This window comes from Pseudonaja textilis, chromosome 6, assembly GCF_049901715.1.
Source record: "Pseudonaja textilis isolate UNSWEBS1 chromosome 6, rPseTex1.2, whole genome shotgun sequence".
Lineage (NCBI taxonomy): Eukaryota > Metazoa > Chordata > Lepidosauria > Squamata > Elapidae > Pseudonaja > Pseudonaja textilis.
Window position 1 is genome coordinate 4,824,017 of NC_141995.1, and position 23,597 is coordinate 4,847,613.

The window sequence follows — 23,597 nt, forward strand, 5'->3', positions numbered from 1 at the left end:
ACCAACTTCCTTTTCTTGCAAGTTCTCGTTTCTGCACGTTTGTCCTACATTGCTTTGCTCTGGGTTTCTCCTCCTCCCCCGAAGAAACGCTACACCCTCTGCAAAAATTTTTAACCCAGGGTTCCTCCTTTTCCTTCCTTGCAAGATGAGCCCCCCCAGGTTCTTGAGATGATGGTTCTAAGCACACTTCAAGGCTACGAGGCTGGGGAAGGAATGGTGGAGATCTTCCTAGGTCAGGCCGGAATCAATCCTTGTTCCTCCACAAATATCTTCCAGAATCCAGTCCGTTCTTGGTATCGCCCCAAATTATTTATTCCCATAATCTTCTTCCAGAAATGTCTACATCGATGGCTACAATTCCAAGTTGTCCTGGTGGGTCTCCACCCAAGTTCTCAAAGTCCTAACCCTTGTTGAAAGTGGTCCAGGCTGCATATTCAGGGTACGGCTGCATTTCAGTCCATCATTTGGGGGAAGGCATGAGATGTTTAATGTTTACTTAGCATGGAGGCTTAGTCAGGAGGCTTCGGGCCTCTGGGAGAGCAAAAACAGCCTGCCCCGGGATCCGGAGGCCCTCCGGAAGCTGGGAACAGGCCTGTTTTACAACTTCTGGTACTTCCGGAAGGCCCATTTTCCCTCCACCCAAGGCCTCCCTACGGACTCTGCACTTACCTGAATCGGAAATGGGCCACATGGAGACTCTTTGGCGGGGCAGGGTGGGCGGGGGCAGCCAGTTGGCTCAAATACTGGTTTGGTGAACCAGATACATATTTAACATCCGGTTCACCTGAACTGGTCCAAACTGGTAGAATCCCACTCCTGGTTGCACCTATCTGGGAACAAACATCCTTCTGAAGAACAAAGAAACGTCTGCTGAAGAAGAAAGCTTAGAAATGTTGGTGTCAGGAGTAGAGTAGAATAGAATAGGGAATAGAATAGAATAGAATAGAATAGAATAGAATAGAATAGAATAGAATAGAATAGAATAGAATAGAATAGAATAGAATAGAAAATGTGTAATGGAATCAAAGGGAAGGGAAAGGAAGAGAAAAAGAAGAGAAGAGAAGAGAAGAGAAGAGAAGAGAAGAGAAGAGAAGAGAAGAGAAGAGAAGATATGGAATGGAATAGAATAGAATAGAATAGAATAGAATAGAATAGAATAGAATAGAATAGAATAGAATAGAATAGAAAATGTGTAATGGAATCAAAGGGAAGGGAAAGGAAGAGAAAAGAAGAGAAGAGAAGAGAAGAGAAGAGAAGAGAAGAGAAGAGAAGAGAAGAGAAGAGAAGAGAAGAGAAGAGAAGAGAAGAGAAGATATGGAATGGAATGGAATGGAATGGAATGGAATGGAATGGAATAGAATAGAATAGAATAGAATAGAATAGAATAGAATAGAATAGAATAGAATAGAAAATGTGTAATGGAATCAAAGGGAAGGGAAGGGAAGGGAAGGGAAGAGAAGAGAAGAGAAGAGAAGAGAAGAGAAGAGAAGAGAAGAGAAGAGAAGAGAAGAGAAGAGAAGAGAAGAGAATATATGGAATGGAATGGAATAGAATAGAATGGGATAGGGAATGGGAATGGGATGGGATACAGGGTAGTATCGGATGGGATGAGATAGAGAAGATGGGACAGAACAGGACACGACAGAACAGAACAGAATAGAATAACTTTATTGTCACTTTAAATGTACACTAAGCATCCATAAAATGAGATTTCATTGCATACAGTTCTCAGAGGGTCACCAACTCCAATATATACGACATAAACATGACAAAAAAATTATGCATATACCCACATACACACACATATATGACCCAGAGGAATACCACGGTCTAGTTCGGATGTATATACATAGCGAGGGAAAGTAATCCTGCGAATTTGCCAGACGAAGAGGGAACAAAGCTGTTACAGAATCTGGAAGTCCTGCTAGAAATCCTTCCAAAAACCCCTCCCAGAGGGGAGCGACAGAAACAGACCGTGAATTGGGTGTCTGGGGTATCTCATGATGCTTTGAGCTCTGAGCACCGAGCACGTAGAAGCAGCATCCTGAACGATGGGGAAGCGGGAAGAAAGAAAAATCAGGAGAGGTGTCTAAAATGTGGGAAGTGAGTTGTGAAGAAAGAGGGAAAAGCCTGCAGCCATTCTGCGCCAACTCAGGAAGCTCAAACTGCCCACGGAGCTGCTGATCCAGTTCTGCAGAGGAATGACTGAGTCTGTCATCTGCACCTCTATCACTGTCTGGTTTGGCTCTGCTACCCAACAAGACAGGCGCAGACTTCAGAGTGTAATTAGGACTGCAGAAAAAACAATTACTACCAACCTGCCTTCCACTGAGGACCCATATACTGCACGAGTCAACAGGAGGGCTGTGAAAATATCTACAGACCCCTCACATCCCGGACATAAACTGTTTCAACTCCTTCCCTCAAAATGACGCTATAGAGCACTGCACGTCAGAACAACTAGACACAAGGAGAGTTTTTTCCTGAACGCCATCGCTCTGCTAAACAACTAATTCCCACAACACTGTTGAACTATTTATAAAGTCTGCACTACTATTATTCTTCTCATCCTTCCTATTACCTATCTCTTCCCACTTAGGACTACAACCATGTTGCTTGTATCTTTACAATTTATATAGTTTTATTTGTTCGCTAGTATGATTTGATTGCTTATTAGCAACCTATGACTATCGCTAAGTGTTGTATTTTATGATTCTTGATGAATGTATTTTATTTTATTTTTTTTCTTATGTACACTGAGAGCTTATGCACTGAAGACAGATTCCTTGTGTGTCTAATCACACTTGACCAATAAAGAATTCTATTCTATTCTATTCTATTCCTATTTCTATTTCTATTCCATTCCATTCCATATTTTCCTATTCTATTCTGTTCTGTTCTGTTCTATTCTTCTTGATTCTATTCTATTCCATTCTATTTCTATTCCATTCCATTCCATATTTTCTATTCTATTCTATTCTATTCTATTCTATTCTATTCTATTCTATTCTATTCTATTCTATTCCTATTTCTATTCCATTCCATTCCATTCCATATTTTCCTATTCTATTCTATTCTGTTCTGTTCTATTCTATTCTTCTTGATTCTATTCTATTCTATTCCTATTTCTATTCCATTCCATTCCATATTTTCCTATTCTATTCTATTCTGTTCTGTTCTGTTCTGTTCTATTCTATTCTATTCTTCTTGATTCTATTCTATTCCATTCTATTTCTATTCCATTCCATTCCATATTTTCTTTTCTATTCTATTCTATTCTATTCTATTCTATTCTATTCTATTCTATTCCTATTTCTATTCCATTCCATTCCATATTTTCCTATTCTATTCTATTCTGTTCTGTTCTGTTCTGTTCTATTCTATTCTTCTTGATTCTATTCTATTCTATTCCATTCTATTTCTATTCCATTCCATTCCATTCCATATTTTCTATTCTATTCTATTCTATTCTATTCTATTCTATTCTATTCTATTCTATTCTATTCTATTCTATTCTATTCTGCCTGGCAGGGGGGCTGGGCTAGAAGACCTCCAAGACCTCTTCCAGCTCTGTTATTCTGTTATCTCTGTTGTTCTATTCTAAGGATTAGAATTGTGGGAAAGTTTGCCCTAGAGAATGGAAGGTGTTGGAGAGCAACCGTTCCAACGAGGAGGAAAGTTCACGAGGGGAATTAGTAGTGACTTGCTGCGTAAACACAAGAGGTAAAAAGAACCCTGGTTCCTCCACGGAGACTTGACGGTACTTTCCAAAGCACCAGACAAGAAACAATGGAGGGAAATCAATCAAGGTGAGAAGCAAGCTGGATATAAGGAGAAACTTCCTAACGGTGAGGACATCCGCGGGACAGTCTGTCACCCGAAGTCGTGGGCGCTCCCATCACTGGAGGCCTTTAAGAAGAGATTGGACAGCCATTTGTCTCCAATTGCATAGGTTCTCCTGCTTGAGCAGGGGGTTGGACTAGAAGACCTCCCGGGTTCCCTTCCACCTTGGGGATTCTAAGCGCAGCTTTCCCATCCAAGAGGAGGAAGGGGTCAACTTAGTCTCCAAAGCACCTGAAGGCAGGACAAGGAAAAAAAAAAAACGATGGATGGAGACGAATCAAGGAGGGAAGAAACCTAGGACCAAGGAAAAAGTGGGAAAGAAAGTTCCTGACAGTGGAGAACAGTGAGAACAGAATGGGCTGGAAGGGACCTTGGAGGTCCTCTAGTCCAGCCCCCTGCTCAAACGGGAGAACCTATACAATTTAACCAGGGGAACAGGCATTGTCTCCAGAAGTTGTGGGGGCTCCATTGCTGGAGGTTTTTAAGAACTGGACAGCCACTTGTCTGAAATGATGTATGGCTTCCCGCCTGAGCAAGGGGTTGGACTAGAAGACCTCCAAGGTCCCTTCCAACTCTGCTATTCCATTATTCTGTCTAGCCTGGAATGGATTAAAAGTACCAGAAAACCAGGGTTGGGGGCGACATGACAACAGGGTTCCAATATTTGAGGGGCTGCCCCAAAGAAGAGGGGGCCAAGCTATTCTCCAAACCCTGAAGGCAGGACAAGAAGCAATGGTTGGAAACTAACCAAGGAGAGAAGCAACCTAGGAGGAATTTCCTAGCTGTGAGGACCATCAACCGGTGGAACAGAAGTTGTGGGGGTCTCCATCGCTGGAGGTTTTCCAAAAAGAAACCGGACAGCCATTTGTCTGGAACAATAGAGAGGATCTCCTGGGGTTGGACTAGAAGACCTCTAAGGTCCATTCCAACTCTGCTATTCTGTTATTCTGGACAACAGCAGTGGGTTGAGGGACCCTCCTTGGGTGGTCAGCGGCCCCAGCCTGGGAAACAGGATGCTGGATTGCATGGGCTCCACCACCCTTATCTTCCTTATCGTCCCATCCCATCTGGTCCACAAGCCTGAAGGGGAGGATTACAGGAGATTACAAGCCCAAGAGAGATGGTAGCTACACCCAGTTCCAAATCCAAAGGATGGACCCATCTTCGGGTTGAGTCGTTTCCGCCCCAAAATTCTTGCTTTCATTCCCCACTTCCACTAAAGTTTCCTCGGGAGCCGTGCTTTCTTTATTTCTTGCAAGACGTGCCTAGATAAGCCATGATTTGTGCATGAGCTCATTCCGTGGCCTCCTTCCTCCACCACTGGAGGACCTCCACCCCCCCGCCATTACCATGGTGACCTTGAGAGACCAGATCACAAACGCCGCCTTCTTCCTCTCCCAGGAACTGATGTCCAGGGAGAAGTATGTGAAGAAGCCAAGGCCTGGGATAAGAACAGCTGACTGTCCAAAAGGACTTCCTGAAAACGGAGGGTGATAAAGCTGTCCTGAAGAGGAAGCCACATTCTCCTCTGGATTCCCCCGGACCTCAGAACCGTGTTAGCATCTCACCTGGAGCCTCTGAGCATCTTCGGATGGTGTCTCCAGCTGGAAGCTCAGAGTTCCACGGGAGCCCCAGAGCAGAAGCTACGGCTGTCTTTGAGAAGGTAAGGTGGACCTTAGCTTCAGGTACTTCCTGAGGCTGCCTGGACCAGCGGGGGCCCCTTGCATGTTGGGAAAGAACAGAACAACAGGATTGGAAAGTGAAATTGGAGGGGTTCTGCTCCTCCAACCGTCTCCTCCAAACCTTTACCAGACATTCCCAGACAAATGGCTGTCCAATTTCTTCTTTAAAATCTCCAGGAATGGAGCAATCACAACTTCTGGAGGAAAATTGTTCCGCCGGTGAATTGTTCTCACTGTCGGGGAAGTCTCTCCTTAGTTCTAAGCTGTTTCTCTCCTTGGTTAGTTTCCATCTATGGCTTCTTTTCCTGCCTTCTGGGGCTTTGGAGAATAGATACAGATAATCAAAGTTGGAAGGGACCTTGTAGGTCATCTAGTCCAACCCACCCCCCCCAGCCCAAGCGGGAGACCCTACACCATTTCTGACAGATGGCAGTCCAATCTCTTCTTGAAAGTCTCAAGTGATGACTCCTCCACAACTTCCGAGGGCAACTTCTGTTCCATGGGTTGATGGTTCTCCCAGTCAGAAAATTTCTCCTTATTTCCAAGTTGAATCTCTCCTTGTTTAGTTTCCATCCATTGTTCCTTGTCTGGCCTTCGGGTGCCTTGGAAAATAGCTTGACCCCCTCCTCCTCCTCTCTGTGGCAGCCCCTCAAATATTGGAAGATTGCTCTAATGTCTTCCCTGGTCCTTCTCTCCACTAGACTAGCCAGGCCCAGTTCCTGCAACCGTTCATTGTAGGTTTTAGTCTCCAGTCCCCTCATCATCCTGGTTGCTCTTCTCTGCACTTTTTTCCTAGAGTCTCAACATCTTTTTTATAATGTGGTGAACAAAACTGGATGCAGGACTCTAGGTGTGGTCTTACTAAGGCTTTATAGAGTGGTATTAGTACCTCACTTGATCTTGACTGTATTCCTCTGTTAATACAACTTAGGATTGCATTAGGCTTTTTTGGCTGCTGCTGCACACAGCTGGCTCATATTCAGCTGGTTGTCCTAAGCTTGATACCCTCTTCTTAGGGGCAGCCCCTCAAATATTGGAAAACTGCTATCATGTCATCCCTAAATCTTTCTTTTCACTAGACTAGACATACCCAATTCCTGCAATCGTTCTTCGTATGTTTTAGCTTCCAGCCTCCTCATCGTCTTCGTTGCGCTTCTTTGCACTCTTTCTAGAGAGTCTCCACATCTGCTTTTTTTTAATATATAGTGTGGTAACCAAAACTGGATGCAGTATTCCAGATGTGGTCCTACCAAGGCATTATAAAGAGACACAAATACTTCACATGGTTTCGATTCCTCTTTTGATGCAGCTTTGGGGGATAGCGCTGGCAGATAGTAACTTTTTTTCTATGTGATTTTTCTTGTATTATCCAAAACTGGGTTCAAATCTTGGTTGGTCAAGTTCTTCTCTGTGCCCTTTAGAAAACGAGAAGAAAGTCGGTTTAAGGAACCCTTGTTCCAGCCAATTGACGAGTCAGCTTAAAAAACAACCGCAGCCTGGATAAACATCAACAAGCAGAGGACACCAAAGGGCAGAAAACAACCGCCAGTTTCACCACCTGGGCTTAATTTTTAAGAAGAGCTTCTCCTAATTTCCTGATAAACAGGTTGCTCCCCCAGATAGGTATTCGGATCTGAGTTTTGAGCTGCAGTGGAGAAATTAGTCCAGCTTTCCTCCACCTCAGCACTATGAAAAGGTCTGAGGAATTCTGGGAGTTGAAGTTCTCAGAGTTGAGAAACCCTGGGCTGGACTGAAGTAGGATTTAAGATCCTTCGCCAAGAATGAGAATAAGGGATCTTGGAGGTCTTCTAGTCCAGCCAAGCAGGAAATCCTATATTTCAGACAAACGGTTGCCCAAACTCTTCTTAAAAACCTCTAGGGATGGAGCACCCACAATTTCTGGAGGCAGGGAGTTCCACTGATCAGTTATCCTTAGTTCTAGGTTGCAGTTCTCCTTGATTTTTTTTCCCGTCTGTTGCTTCTTGTTCTGCTTTCAGTTGCTTTGGAAAATAAGTTGACTACCTCTTCTTTATGGCAGACCCCCAAATATTAGAAGACTGCTATCTTGTCACCCCTGGTCCTTCTTTCCACTAGACTAGACATACCCAATTTCTGCAACCATTCTTCATATGTTTTAGTCTCCAGCCCCCTAATAATCTTTTGTTGGTGGCTCTCTCTCTCTCTCCCTCTCCCTCCCCCCTCTGTATCTCTCTTTCATCTCTCTTTCTCTCTCCCTCCCTCCCCCTCTCTCATCTCTCTCTCTGTGTATCTCTCTCTTATCTCTCTTTCTTTCTCCCAGTATCTCTTTCTCTCTCTTTCTCTCTCATATCTCTCTCTCCCACTCCCTCCCTCCTCTCTCATCGCTCTCTCTCATCTCTTTCTCCCAGTATCTCTTTCTCTTTCTCTAATCTCTCTCTCCCCTCCATCCCTCCCTCCCCTCTCATCTCTCTGTATCTCTCTCTCATCTCTCTCTCTTTCTCCCAGTATCTCTTTCTCTCTCTTTCTCTTTCATCTCTCCCTCCCTCCCTCCCTCCCTCTTTCTCTGTATCTCTCTCTCATCTCTCTCTCATCTCTCTTTCTCCCAGTATCTCTTTCTCTTTCTCTCTCTCTAATCTCTCTCTCCCCTCCCTCCCTCCCTCCCTCCCCCCTCTCATCTCTCTCTCTGTGTATCTCTCTCTTATCTCTCTTTCTTTCTCCCAGTATCTCTTTCTCTCTCTTTCTCTCTCATATCTCTCTCTCCCACTCCCTCCCTCCTCTCTCATCGCTCTCTCTCATCTCTTTCTCCCAGTATCTCTTTCTCTTTCTCTAATCTCTCTCCCCTCCCTCCCTCCCTCCCTCCCCTCTCATCTCTCTCTCTGTATCTCTCTCTCATCTCTCTCTCTTTCTCCCAGTATCTCTTTCTCTCTCTTTCTCCTTCATCCCTCCCTCCCCCCCCTCTTTCTCTGTATCTCTCTCTCATCTCTCTCTCATCTCTCTTTCTCCCAGTATCTCTCTCTCTCTCTCTCATCTCTCTCTCCCCCCCCCCTCTCTCTCTCTCTCTCTCTCTCTCTCTCTCTCTCTCTCTCATCTATATCTATCTACATTACTAAAGAAAGTATATTTTATTCACCACTGTCTTATCCGTTTGGAGCATGATTTGGGGGAACAATTCAAGAATCCCTTTAGCTCTGTTTTGGACTAGCACATTTTATGACTAGACACCACTTTCTGTGAGCTTCAGCTTACCCTAAAAACTGATGCCTTCTAATAAAATGTGCCAGTTCAAAAATGTCCTCTCCTGATTTCGGCTACCATAGACTAAACATAGCAGCTGCTCTCCTCCCATGTCAGCCATGGCCAGAGATGTTAGGAGCAAACCACAAAAGCGAACTCGCCGTTTTCCTAGACAGAGGAGTTGCCTCCATCGGATTGTGACGCTGGGCTGCCCGCAACCTTCCAACTTGCCCTGTTGTGTTTGCCGGTCTCCAAAGGACCCTGATCAAATTGGAGGTGTGGTTTTCTCCTTGAAGTAACAGCCCGGAGAGACACCATCCGTCCACACTTCCTCATTCTTCTCCTACTTTCTTCCCTGGAACTTTGAGAAGGAGAGAGAAGCAACCTCAGACTAAGGAGAAACTTCGTGACAGTGAGAACAATTAACCAGCGGAACAGCTTGCCACTAGAAGTTGTGAATGCTCTCCAACACTGGAGGTTTTTAAGAAGAGACTAGACAGCCTGTTTGTCTGAATTGTTATAAGGTCTCCTGCTGGAGTAGGGGGTTGGACTAGAAGACCTCCAAGGTACCCCTCCAGCTCTGTTATTCTGTTATTCACCCATTGATGGAGCCCCAGTGTTTCAGCTGGCATCAGGCTCCTCAGAGAGGGACGCCTAAGAAGGGTTACAGATCAAGGGGATTGTTCTCGGCTTGTAGGAAGCATCTTGAAGGCAGTTTTTCCAATAAGGGGGACCATTTCATTTTAATTAATTTTGATGCCTTGATAAAATGACATTTTGGATGCTTGAGGTTTTGCTGTAGAAGTCTTTGGGAGGGGAAACTGTCCAATTCTTGGGGAAGTTGTAGGGCTGGGATGGACTAGAAGACCTCCGAGGTCCCTTCCAACTATGTTATTCTATTGTGAGAAACAAACTCAGAGAAACTGAATTTAACTGGGCTCAGCAGAAGTAGTCTGAATTTATCACTTGACCATTGAGCCCAACATTTACGTGTATAAGTAACACATTTGTTCAGTGGGTTTTGCACCGTTTTCACAACCTTTCTTCCCTCCGTTGTTAAGCGAATCACTGCAGTTGTTAAACTAATAACACGGTTTATTAAGCCAATCTGGCCTCCCGCGTTGATAGATAGATTAACAGAGTTGGTGTTGTGGTTAGTCGGCAGCAGGTGCGGATGGCTGAAGAGAGCAAGGACACAGATGAGGGGCCAGGACTATCAGGGAGTGGACTGCTGCCTTCGGAGATTGTGGGGGCTGGCAGCAGCGATGAGGAGGTTCCCGAGGAGCCTGTGCCAAGTGTGCGTGCGCGCAGGATTGCTTGCAGGAAAGAACAGCTGCAGCAGCACGGGCGACTCAGGAGTAAGGCTGCAAGGTGATGGCCCCTCCTTCAAGAAGATAAAAGCCAGCTGTGAAGCGAACGTTCTTTGCAGGAAGCAAAGACGTTTTGAAACTCAGCCTCGTGGACATTACAGTAACTTAAGTTGGTCTTGGAAGATTCTTGTGTTGTGAAATATTTCTTATCTGTTATTCTTGGCAGCCTCACACAGTTTTGGTGAGGCTCATGCTTATCAAAGTTAATTAGTTTGCAGCAGCCTTTTAACCGGGGATGCGTAAGACTCGTTAAAAGGTTTCTGTTCCCTTTGGTTATTGTTTGTTTTATGGGGAAAGGGTTTGGGTCAGAACAGTTGGAAGGGACCTCGTAGGTCATCTAGCCCAACCCCCTACAGACACACACACCCCACAAAGCAGGAGAATCTACACCATTTCTGACAAGTGGCTGTCCAAATGGCATTGACTTGGCTGATCAGAAGGTTGTAAAAGGGGATCACGAGACATCCCACCCCACCCCACCCCAGGATGCTGCGACCATCGTAAATATGAACCAGTTACAACCGACCACGTGACTGTAGGGAAGTCGTACGTTGAAGAACTGTCATAACCGGTGCTGTTGTTAGCTTCAGACAGTCACTAAATGGTTGTAAGTCAAGGATTACCTGCAGCCATTATCCCGAAACTCAGCAGAAGTTCTGCTGGCTTCGTTTCTAACCGCGTCTGGGTTTTGTTTTCCCCACTAGGTTTTCAGAGATTCGACTCACCCCCGGAAGTCACGATGAGCCTCCTCGTCCTCTTCTTCCTGTCATTTGCTGCCTGTGCTTCCCCAGGTATGGTAGCGGAGTTTCTAAACAACTGTCTCGCTTAGCGTTCTGTCCTAGGCTTCGCCAAGAAGCACTAAGCAACTCCGTGTCCCGGCGAAACCTCTTTTATGAAAGGAATGCGAATTTATTGTATTCCCGTTCAGTCAGTGGCCTGACAAACAGTCTTGCAAAGGTATGCTAATTAGCTCAGAACTTATCCATCTCGGAAAGCTTCCCGGTAAATAGTTCCACACTCAGTGTTGACAGGGAAGGGCTGGGTTACGCAGACAAATCTTCACGAGGCTGGAACAAATGAACAAACAAATTGTTTCCTGCAAAAGTCCCCTCCCATTTTGCTCCTCTTTTAATCCTGATGGGAGGGGCCATTCATCGTCCACCTGTGGCCTTGCTCCCATGTTGACCCTTAGTTCGTAACTGCTCTTTTCTTTTGGCTTTTGAACCGGTTCCAGAAGCTCCCTCGCCTCACTGCTGTCTGAGCCTGAAGGCAGCTGATGACTGCCAGCCTGCCCTGGCCCCATCTCTGCCTCTGATGCAGAGCCCTCGTCTGAGCCTTCCTCAGCCTCCAAGACTGACCCAGGTTCCTCCACAACCTCCTTGCTGTCTGACTCTGTTGCCAGCTCCATCAGCCAACGGCGGGCCACAATGCTTAGCAACAAAAATTTTGGGCTCACTTGTGGTCATAAGTCAAGGACTGGCTGCATTGAGCACTTATGGTAGCAATTAGACTTATATACCGCTTCCCAGCCCTCTCTAAGCAGTTTACAGAATCAGTCTCTTGCCCCCCAACAATCTGAGTCTGCATTTTACTGACCTCGAAAGGATGGAAGTCTGAGTCAACCTTCAGCCAGTGAGAATCGAACTCTGGGCAGTGGGCAGAATTAGACTTCAATATGGTATTCTAACTATTATGCCACCATGGCCCAATAGATAGACAGACAGATAGAAACAGCAAAAGTAATCGTGCTTAGACTTATATATCGCTTCACAGTACTTTCCAGCCCTCTCTAAGTGATTTACAGAGTCAGCCTCTTGCTCCCCTCCTTCCTTCCTTTCCTCCCTTCCTTTGCTTTCCTTCCTTCCTTCTCTCCTTCCTTTCCTTCCTGCTTTTCCTTCCTTTCCTTCCTTCCTTCCATCCTTCCCTTCCTTCCTTCCTTCCTTTCCTTTCTTCCATCCTTCCTTTCCTTCCTTCCATCCTTCCTTCCTTTCCTTTCCTTCCCTTCCTTCCTTCCATCCTTCTTTCTTTTCTTCCATCCTTCCTTTCCTTCCTTCCTTTTCTTCCTTTCTTTCCTTCCTTTTCTTCCTTTCCTTCCTTCCTTTCCTTCCTTCCTTTCCTTCCTTCCATCTTCCTTTCCCTCCCTCCCTTCCTCCCTCCCTTCCTTCCTTCCTTCCTTCCTTTCCTTCCTTCCTTCCTTCCTTCCTTCCTTCCTTTCCTTTCCTTTCCTTTCCTTCCTTCCATCTTCCCTTTCCTTCCTTCCTTCCTTCCTTCCTTCCTTCCTTCCTTCCTTCCTCCCTCCCTCCCTCCCTCCCTCCCTCCCTCCCTCCCTCCCTTCCTTCCTTCCTCCCTCCCTTCCTTCCTTCTCAAGCAATAGCAGACTTACATCCTGCTTCACAGTGTTCCCAGCCCTGTATACTGCCAAGTCAACAGGAGGGCTATGAAAATATCTACAGACCCCTCACATCCCGGACATAAACTGTTTCAACTCCTTCCCTCAAAAATGACACTATATAGAGCACTGCACACCAGAACAACTAGACACAAGGACAGTTTTTCCCCCAAATGCCATCACTCTGCTAAACAAATAATTCCCTCAACACTGTCCAACTATTTACAAAGTCTGCAGTACTATTACTATTAATCTTCTCACCACTCCTTATCACCCATCCCCTCCCACTTGTGACTGTATGGCTGTAACTTTGTTGCTTGTATCCTTCCAATTTATATTGACTGTTTCCTAGTGTGATTTGATTGCTTATTTGTACCCTCTGACTATCATTAACTGTGGTACCTGATGATTCTTGACTCTTGATGAATGTATCTTTTATTTTATGAACACTGAGAGCATTTGCACCAAGACAAATTCCTTGTGTGTCCAACCACACTTGGCCAATAAAGAATTCTATTCTATTCCATTCCATTCCATTCCATTCCATTCCATTCTATTCTATTCTATTCTATTCTATTCTATTCTATTCTATTCTATTCTATTCCTTCCAATATTTATTCTGTTATGTTCTAAGAAGCAACGAGTGGAAACTTACCAAGAACAGAAGCAACCTAGAACAAAGGAGAAACTTCCTGTCAGGGAGAACAATGAACCAGTGGAACTCTTTGCCACTGGAAGTTGTGGATTAGGGAAGAGACCGGACGGCCATTTGTCTGAAATGGTACAGTCTCCTGCTTGAGTGGAGGGCTAGACTAGAAGACCTCCAAGACCCCTGCCAACTCTGTGATTCTGTTATGTGATCTTTATTGGTAAAGGGACGCAAAAGGAAGTCAACAGATTTGAAGCATCAATTCTTTGTCGAAGTTAAGATTTGGAACTAAAAAGGTTTCTCGCCACCTCTCAAGTGCTAGTTCTTACAATACCTTTACTTCCAAGGCAGTGGTCGGTTTCACACTTTTTTTTACCACCGGTTCTGTGGGTGTGGTTTGGTGGGCACGCTTTGTGTGCACGTGCAGAGGGTTTGTTACTGACTTTTTCCTGCAATCCTGCACTCTCCCTGCGTCTTCAACAGCCGACGGGCGGCAATCCGCTATGCTGCGTGAAGCAGCTGAGCTTCAAAACCAGGAAATAAAGGTCAGAATAGAGCCAGGGCAGGCAGGAGGGCTCAGCAGCTGATCGAACCGGTGGCAACTCTAAAAATACCATAGAAATATTATATGAGTTGACACCAGTTCGCTCACAAGATGATCCTCGGAGCTACCGGTTTGGATGAACCGGGATGAACCGGTATTATATAAAATCATATATAAAATCATACATTGCAATGTCCTACCTGTCAATGAATACTTCAGCTTCAACCATAACAACACAAGAGCAAACAATAGATACAAACTCAAGGTTAACCGCACCAAACTTGATTGCAGGAAATACGACTTCAGCAACAGAGCGGTCAATGTCTGGAATCTTCTACCTGACTCTGTGGTTTCTTCCCCAAACCCCAAAAACTTTAACCTTAGACTGTCTACTATTGACTTCACCCCTTTCCTAAGAGTCCTGTAGGGGGCGTGCATAAGCGCACCAACGTGCCTACCGTCCCTGTCCTATTGTTTCTTTTACTTTTCTTATATGTACCCATTTCATGTATTCATAACTATGTATATACTTATACCTATTATCTTGTAAGCAATTGACAAATCAAATCAAATAAATAAATAAATAAATAAATACTGCCACTAACAGGTAACAGATAACAGATAATCAGAGTTGGAAGGGACCTTGTAGGTCATTTAGTCCAACCCCTTGACCAAGCAGGAGACACCATTTCTGACAGATGGCAATTCAGTCTCTTCTTGAAAGCCTCCAGTGATGAAGCTCCCACAACTTCCGAAGGCAACTTCTGTTCCATTGGTTGGTTGCTCTCACTGTCAGAAAATTCCTCCTTATTTCCAGGTTGAATCTCTCCTTGTTCACTTTCCATCCATTGTTCCTGGTCTGGCCTTTGGGTGCTTTGGAAAATAGCTTGACCCCCTTCCTCCTCTCTGTGGCAGCCCCTCAAATATTGGAAGTCTGCTCTCTTGTCTCCCCTGGTCCTTCTCTTCCCTAGACTAGCCATGCACTGTTCCAGGGTCCTTTCCAACTCTGTTATTCCGTTTCTCTCACCTCCGGTGTTCTCCTTCTTTCTGTTCTGCAGTTTCAGCTTCTTGGTCGGTCACTTACCCGGACACTCTGTCGGCTGTCCAGGGTTCTTGTGCCGTGCTCCCCTGCACGTTCACCTTCCCAAGTGGAGTTTCCGACGCCGATGGGATCGTGGCCATCTGGTTCAAAGACATGGATAAGCAGCCGATCACCGTTTTCCACTCCAAGTCTCCGGAGACAATCGATGCTCGCTTTCAAAGCCGCGCTGAACTGCTGGGTGACCCCCTTAAACGCAACTGCACCCTGCTCCTGCGACACTTGACGATGGAAGATGTTGGCAAGTATTCCTTCCGGTTCGAAGTGGTCAATGCGAATCGTTGGACGGAGAAGAAGCAGCTCCAGCTGACCATCACTGGTAAGTGGCCTGCTTCTCCAACCAGGAATGGAACCATCTGTTCTGACCCAGCTCCCCAAATGCAACAAACCCTCTGAAGCAGTGGTGAGATTCAAACGTTTACTACCGGTTCGGTGGGTGTGGCTTGGTGGGCGTGGCAGGGGAAGGATATTCGCAAAATCCCCCTTCCCTCCCCACCCCACTAACCTGCTTTCCAGCTCCGTTCTCCTGTGGAGGGCAACCAAAGGAGACCCAGCCGATCAGCTGGGATTTGAGAGGCAGAATTGAAGTCCGCCCATCTTAAAATATGCTGGCTGAGGGATTCTGGGAATTGAAGTCCACCATCTTAAAGCATATTGGCTGGGGGACTCTGGAAGTTGGAGTCCTCCCCTTTTAAAGCATGCTGGCTGGGAAATTCTCGATTGGAAGTCCATTCCTCTTAAAATACGATGGCCGCGGAATTCTGGGAGTAGAAATTCACCCATCTTAAAACATGCTGGCTGGGGAATTCTGGGAGTTGAAGTCTACAAGTCTTAAAAGTTGCTAAGCTGGGACATCCCTGGCCTAGATGCTACTCTTAAGCTTATATGGGTGGCATGCAGGGGTGGGATTCAGCCGCTTCGGGCCGGTTCAAGAACGGAGAGGGGAATCCATGTTCCTTCAGTTCCCATCATCCCCTGTAGGCATAGAGACAAGATGGATGAGAAGTGGTGTTATGCTTTCAACAGTTGCAACGTTTGGAAGTCCAGCCATCTGAAAGCATGTTGGCTGGGGGATTCTGGGAGTTGAAGTCCACAAGTCTTAAAGTGGCCAAGTTTGAAGACCCCTGGGCGACAGCATAACCAATGGAGTTAAGAGGTCTTCTCCAGGTCATTCCAAAGCTCATCCCTTTGTTTCTTTCCTCAGATAATCCTGATACACCCACCATTGCTGCCCCCGGAGACCTGAAGGAAGGAGTTCTGGAGACCTTTAAGTGTTCCAGTCCATACGTCTGTCCCTATGACCACAGCTCCCTGAGATGGTTTGGCTATGACCCTGAGATCTCAAGTGTATCTGGAACAGTCCAGTTGGACACCACGGCAGCCATCTCTAAGCAAACCCTCCAAACGACACTGACCTGGAAGAACCACCAACAGAAGTTGGTCTGTGAAGTGTGGGTCGGGACCAAGAAGGCCAGAGGGGAAGTTATTCTCCATGTAGGACGTGAGTAGAGTAGTCCCACCTGCTGGGATTATCTCCACATCACTTAAGAGGTATCACAGTCAAGATCCAACCCAATAAAGGACCTTCTTCCAAACTTTGAAGGCCATCACGCTGAAATAGGCTGAGCTACCAACTCAACCCTTTGTCATTAGTGGTTTTTTTACATATATACATATACACATACACATACACAACACACACACACACTCACAGACACTCACAGACACACACACATATATAGCAGTGGTGGCTAAACATTTTGGGCTCCTGTGCCAAAAATTGTGCCTGTGATTGCACGCTCACGCTTGCGTGCCAGCACCCAGAAGGCAATGCACACACACACCCATGCCCCCTACACATGCATGCGCAATCCCTACCCACCCACTCTTGCCCCCTTACCTGCACTGAGTCTCACAGCTGATTTTCAGTGGATTTGAGGCCTTTTTTGGCCTCCCAAAGGCTTGAGGAAGGCTTCTGCAGGCTTTACAGGCCGAAAACTATCCCCGTTTTGTCACTTCCGGTATTTTTGGAAAAGCAGGAAGTGACGAAACGGGGCTAGTTTTTGGCCTGCAAAGCCTGCAGAAGCCTTCCTCAAGCCTTTGGGAAGCCGAAAAAGGTCTCAAACCCACCAAAAATCAGTACAGTAGTGAAGGTGCCAGGCTAGAAACCATGAGCTAGTGAGTTCTAGTCTTGGCTTGGACATGAAAGCTGGACGGATGATTTTTGGGCCAATCACCAGGAGACAGTTCTAGTCCTGCCTTAAACATAAAAACCAGCTGCGTGACTTCAGGCCAATCCCCAGGAGATGGAGAATTCTAGTCCCATTTTAGGCATGAAAGCCAGCTGGGTGACTTTGGGCCAATCCCTAGGAGATGGAGAATTCTAGTCCCATGTTAGGCATGAAAGCCAGCTAAGTGACTTTGGGCCAATCCCTAGGAGATGGAGAATTCTAGTCCCATTTTAGGCATGAAAGCCAGCTGGGTGACTTTGGGCCAATCCCTAGGAGATGGAGAATTCTAGTCCCATTTTAGGCATGAAAGCCAGCTGGGTGACTTTGGGCCAATCACTAGGAGATGGAGAATTCTAGTCCCATTTTAGGCATGAAAGCCAGCTGGGTGACTTTGGGCCAAGCACTAGGAGATGGAGAGTTCTAGTCCCATGTTAGGCATGAAAGCCAGCTGGGTGACTTTGGGCCAATCCCTAGGAGATGGAGAATTCTAGTCCCATTTTAGGCATGAAAGCCAGCTGGGTGACTTTGGGCCAAGCACTAGGAGATGGAGAGTTCTAGTCCCATGTTAGGCATGAAAGCCAGCTGGGTGACTTTGGGCCAATCCCTAGGAGATGGAGAATTCTAGTCCCATTTTAGGCATGAAAGCCAGCTGGGTGACTTTGGGCCAATCCCCAGGAGATGGAGAATTCTAGTCCCATGTTAGGCATGAAAGCCAGCTAAGTGACTTTGGGCCAATCCCTAGGAGATGGAGAATTCTAGTCCCATTTTAGGCATGAAAGCCAGCTGGGTGACTTTGGGCCAATCCCTAGGAGATGGAGAATTCTAGTCCCATTTTAGGCATGAAAGCCAGCTGGGTGACTTTGGGCCAATCACTAGGAGATGGAGAATTCTAGTCCCATTTTAGGCATGAAAGCCAGCTGGGTGACTTTGGGCCAAGCACTAGGAGATGGAGAGTTCTAGTCCCATGTTAGGCATGAAAGCCAGCTGGGTGACTTTGGGCCAATCACTAGGAGATGGTGAGTTCTAGTCCCATCTTAGGCATGAAACCCAGCTGGGTGACATCAGGTCAATCACTAGGAGATAGAGAGTTCTAGTCCCACTTTGGGCAGGAAAGCTGATTGGGTGACTTTGGGGCAATCACCAGGAGATGGTGAGTTCTAGTCCCACTTTAGGCATGAAAGCCAGCTGGGTGACTTTGGGCCAATCCCTAGGAGATGGAGAATTCTAGTCCCATGTTAGGCATGAAAGACAGCTGGGTGACTTTGGGCCAATCCCTAGGAGATGGAGAATTCTAGTCCCATTTTAGGCATGAAAGACAGCTGGGTGACTTTGTGCCAATCCCTAGGAGATGGAGAATTCTAGTCCCATTTTAGGCATGAAAGCCAGCTGGGTGACTTTGGGCCAATCCCTAGGAGATGGAGAATTCTAGTCCCATGTTAGGCATGAAAGCCAGCTGGGTGACTTTGGGCCAATCACTAGGAGATGGTGAGTTCTAGTCCCATCTTAGGCATGAAACCCAGCTGGGTGACGTCAGGTCAATCACTAGGAGATAGAGAGTTCTAGTCCCACTTTGGGCAAGAAAGCTGATTGGGTGACTTTGGGCTAATCACCAGGAGACGAAGAATCCCCTCCCCTTTTGCTCCTCTTTTAATCCCTATGGGAAGGGGCATTCACCGTCCACTTGTGGCTTTACTCCCACGTCGACCCTTAGTTTGTAATTGTGCTTTTCTTTGGGCAGCTCTGCGCATGCACAGGCTCGGAACCAGTTCCAGCTGCTCCCCCGTCTCATTGCTGTCTGAGCCCAAAGGCAGCTGATGACTGCCAGCCTGCCCTGGCCCCATCTCTGCCTCTGATGCAGAGCCTTCGTCTGAGCCTTCCTCAGCCTCCAGGACTGGCCCAGGTTCCTCCCCAGCCTCCTCACTGTCCAACTCTGCTGCCAGCTCTGCTAGCTGCTGGTGGGCCACCACACTTCTTCTCATTCTCCACTTTTCGATCTTTTATCTCCCTTCTCTTCTCTCCCTTCCTAGATGCCCCCAAAGGCCTCCAGGTGACCCTCGAGCCCCCCTCGAAGAACATCCGGGTGGGAGAAACCGTGTCTCTAATTTGCAATGTCAACAGCAGCTACCCAGAACCCACGGCCTTCCGGTGGTTCAAGGATGGCATCGCCTGCGGGACTGAGAAGGTGAAGATCATCCAGCGTGCTTCCCTGAAGGATTACGGACGCTACCATTGCGAGGCAGAAAACGCACTGGGCACCGGGTTGGCTGAAGGGGTGCCGCTCCCCATCTTTGGTGAGTACCCACAACCAGGGGTGGGATTCAGAACAACCGGTTCTCTGCCCAGTTTCTGGGTGGGGATGCCCATCGTAGACATGACCTACCTGAATTTTCGAGAGGGCTGTTTTTTGCCTTTCCCAGAGTCCGGAGGCTTCCCTCGGGCCTCTGGGAGGATGAAAATGGTTTTCCCCAGGCTCTGGAGGCCCTCCGGAAGCCAGAAACAAGCCCATTTCTGGACTTTCGGAACTTACCCTGCACTTACCTGCATCCAAAACGGGCCACCTGGAGACTCCTGGGAGGGGAGGGGAGGGGAGGGGAGGGGAGAGGTGGACATGGCCAGATGGTAGACTCAACTACTGGTTCAGTGAACCAGATGTAAATTTAACATCCATTTCGCTTGAACCGGCCCAAACCGGCAGAATCCCACCTGTGCATGCCATCCATACAAGCTTAAGAGTAGCATCTAGACCAGGGATGTCCCAGCTTAGCAACTTTTAAGGCTTGTAGACTTCAATTCAGGACATGACCTGGGGTGCCCACATTGCAGCCCTGGTCAAAAGGGCCCAGCAGAGATTATACGACCTAAGACTTCTCAGAAAACAACAATTGAATGAAAAACTGGTGACCTTCTACCGCTGCACCATAGAGAGTATCTTAACTTACTGCACCTCCGTATGGTTTGCCAATTGCACAGGGGTAGATAGGACAGTGCTCCAGAGGGTGAACGTCATTGCCCAGAGGATCATGGGTTGTCCTCTCCTCTCTTTGAAAGAGCTTTATAGCTCCCGCTGCCTTAAGAAAGTTCAAAACATTCTCAAAGATCCATCTCATCCTGGGAACCCCCTTTTTTTTTAACTATTACCATCTGGCAGACGGTACAAGAGAATAATAAAAACAAGGACAAATAGGCTGAAAAACAGCTTCTATCCCAGGGCAGTAGCTCTTTTGAATTCTATTTTAGAGTGCAGTGTTGGTGTGGTGTTGGGGGTTTCTGGTTCAATGCGTGGAGGGTGAAGGATGTGTGTTTGTGTTTATTTTCATGGTCATGATGTGCACTGAAGATGGTGTTTGATTTTACGAGGTGCAATGACAATAAAGTAAACTATTCTATTCAATTCCCAGAATTCCCCAGCCAGCATGCTTTAAGAGGGGAGGACTTCAATTCCCAGAATCCACCAGCCAGCATGCTTTAAGAGGGGAGGACTTCAATTCCCAGAATCCCCCAGCCAGCATGCTTTAAGATGGTGGACTTCATTTTCCATATGTTGCAAACATAACACCAAGTCCCCTCTTCATCCACCTTGTCTCTATGCCTACAGGGGATGATGGGAACTGAAGTAGCATGGACTCCCCTCCCCATTCTATTTCAAGATGGTGGTTCCCAGGGGAGGGAGACCAGGATACTAAGTTAGCTTGTGGTTAGTTTGTCTGGTTGGCTGCTACCAAGTGTGTTGGACTACAGCAAGGTTCTTCAAACTTGGCCACTTTGAAGACTTGTGGACTTCAACTCCCAGAATTCTGAGAGTTGAAGTCCCCAAGTCTTAAAAGTGGCCAAGTTTGGGAGAACTCTGCTCTGCTTACAGTGGTTTACAATCCCATCTTCCTCAACTTCCCAGCTGCTGTGCTATCAGCCAGTCCTTCCTCCAGCATCAGAGAAGGTGAGATGGTCACCTTGACTTGTGAAGTCCCTGGAGAAGACCTTCAGGAGATCCACTACAGCTGGTTCAAGAACAACATCTGGTTCAAGGAAGGCTCTGCCCGCATCCTGACCTTACAGGAAGCAACTGCCGGCGACACGGGCTACTACACCTGCAAAGTCCAGAACAATAAAGGAAGCGAGACCTCTTCCATCCTCAGCTTAACCGTCTTCTGTAAGTTTGGGCAATTTCTCTTTTGTGTGTGTTTTCTCTTTGGAGAAATGTGGCTAGCAAAAACCAGCCCTTCAAGGTTGCTTATTAATGTTATTATTATTGTTATTCATCGCACAGTCAGCCAGATGTTCAGACTGGGCTTGGCATTGTTGTCTACCTATCAAGTCCTTCCCAAGGACCTGAGATAGGCAAATCTGGATGTTTGATGCTATTAAAGATATCGCCACAGGATGGAAGCTGTCCCAAGTAAAGCTGCCTTCTGCAATTGACTGATGGCAAATTTGTCAATGCCTAGGTGGTTCAAGTGGTGCTCCAGTTGTTTTGGGACTGGACCCTAGGCTCTTACTCCTATTGGTACTACCCTTGCTTGCCTTTGCCATAGTCGTTCTATTTCTATTTTCAGGTCTCTGAATTTTGTTATCGTCTCCAGTTCTTTCTCTTTTCTTCTGCTGTCTCCAAGCCCTGCCACATCCACTATCCAAATTTTGTTGTCTTTATTATCAACAACTATTAAAGTCCGGGGTGTTATGTGGGCAGGCGCCTGTCTCTCTGGATTCTGAAGTCCCAGAGCAATTTAACTTTTTCATTTGCTATGACTTTTTTCTATTTTATGGTCCCACCAGTTCTTGTTTACAGGCAAATGATATTTCTTGCAGATCTTCCAATGCACCATTGTTGCTCCTTTGCCATGCCACCGCTTGTAGTCAGTTTGTGCAATCTTCTTGCAGCAGCTTACCAGGTGGTCCACTGTTTCTTCAGCTTCTTTGCATAGGCGGCACTTACCCTCTGTTTCTGTCTTCTCAATTCTGACTTTGTATACATTTCTCCTTAAGGCTTCGTTTTGCACAGCCAGAATTAATCCTTTGGACTCTTTCTTTAACTTTCCTGCTTTTAGCCGCCATTATTATTATTATTACTATTATTGTTGTTGTTGTTAATTATATCTTTAGTGAGATTCACAGCCTTTGGGGCTGGTTGGTAGCTCAACAGCTCAAATCCTAACCAAGGACCTAGTAACTGTTCAGGTAGCATCGGAGGATATAAGCTGTTCCAAATAGGGTGGTTTTTTGTAGAATCAGGGTATTCAAGTCTGATAAATTCAGGATTTCCAAATAGCGAGGCAGCCCTTTAGGTATTGCTCCAAGGGTTCCAATTACAATTAGGATAACACACAATTTCTTTTTTCCAAAGTCGCTCAACTTCAAACTTCGACAACAAATTGTAAGTCCCGATACTTTGTGATTTTTTTTTCTTGCTGCGTATCTACAATTTGTGCATCACCAGGTATTGCCATGTCAATGAATCAAATCCTTTTTCTTCTCAACTATTGTTACGTCAGGCATGTTGTGGGCCAAGTGCCTGTCCGTCTGAATTCTGAAGTCCCGCAAGATCTTGACTTTTTCATTCTCCAGAACCTTCTCAACCTGATGGTCCCAGTAGTTGTTACTATACTCAGATCCAAACTTTTGGCACAGTTTCCAGTGGGTGGTTTTAGCAACTCGGTTATGGCGTCCTAAGTAGTTATTTTTATTTATTATTATTATTAAGTAGATGATGATGAAGATGATGATGATTCATTGCACAATCTGCCTTGATGTTCAGATTGGGTTTGGGGCATTGTTGCCTACCTATCAAGTCCTTCCCAAGGACCTGGGATAGGCAGATCTGGATGTTTGACAGTGTTACGAATATTGTCGTAGGATATTCCAAAACTCTGCCAAGCCACGGTATGTTACAGGCTTCATTAAACCAGGATTGGGAGATAGGGGAAACCCCGGTTTCCGAGAAGGATTGTGCGAATTGCACACGAAGCAATTTTTTGCTGCAAGGGGAAAAGCACAACAAAAACAAAAAAAAAAACAGACAGGATAGATTGGAGAGGAATTTTTTTGGCATCTGTTTATTCTTACAGCCTTTCTCCAACCCTGCCCTCCCCACAAATGCTTCAAGGATCTCAGTTTATTGGTGAGGGAGGGGGGCCACAGCCATGCTATCTTGCCCCCCTCCCAAGTAATTCGAGGGAAGGAAGGCTGATTTCCAATGCTTCAGATGGCACTAAAATGAGGAAGCCCCCCCCGCAGCCCCCAGTATGTAAAATACATTCGGCGCCTGAAAGATGGACGGCTGCCTGTTTTAAATTACATTTACTGGGGAGTTGCTGCATAAATGAGACCCTGGATCCATTAGCCTTGCAGACAATTGTAAAAAATAACACCAGGCTGAACTTCATCCGTTTATCAACACAGGCAGATAGGTTGAATACTTGGAAGTTATTCGTGGTTAAACTTGGAAGCTATTCATGGTTTTATGTTTCCAGGCGAAATTAACGCCTCTGCTTCATATCCTGAGAACTATGTTTCACAACCTTGGGAACTTTAAAATGTGTGGATTCCACTTGGCCGGTGTGTTTTAAGATTTATGGACTTCGAC

At 46.2% G+C, this 23,597-nt stretch overlaps 1 protein-coding gene across 2 annotated transcripts in view; it reads left to right on the forward strand.

The window, feature by feature from the left end:
* Positions 1-5,305: 5,305 nt before the first annotated feature.
* The window catches only part of SIGLEC1 (sialic acid binding Ig like lectin 1), a 57,874-nt gene continuing 39,582 nt past the window's right edge, over positions 5,306-23,597 (forward strand). The window contains exons 1-6 of one of the 2 annotated variants that reach the window (XM_087935719.1): positions 5,306-5,506; positions 10,813-10,899; positions 14,749-15,108; positions 15,994-16,290; positions 19,048-19,311; positions 20,913-21,167. In XM_087935719.1, the coding sequence (XP_087791845.1) occupies positions 10,848-10,899; positions 14,749-15,108; positions 15,994-16,290; positions 19,048-19,311; positions 20,913-21,167 (1,228 nt within the window). In that variant the 5' untranslated portion in view covers positions 5,306-5,506; positions 10,813-10,847. The remainder of the gene's footprint in view (positions 5,507-10,812; positions 10,900-14,748; positions 15,109-15,993; positions 16,291-19,047; positions 19,312-20,912; positions 21,168-23,597) is intronic. The other variant, XM_087935720.1, reaches the window with a different exon arrangement.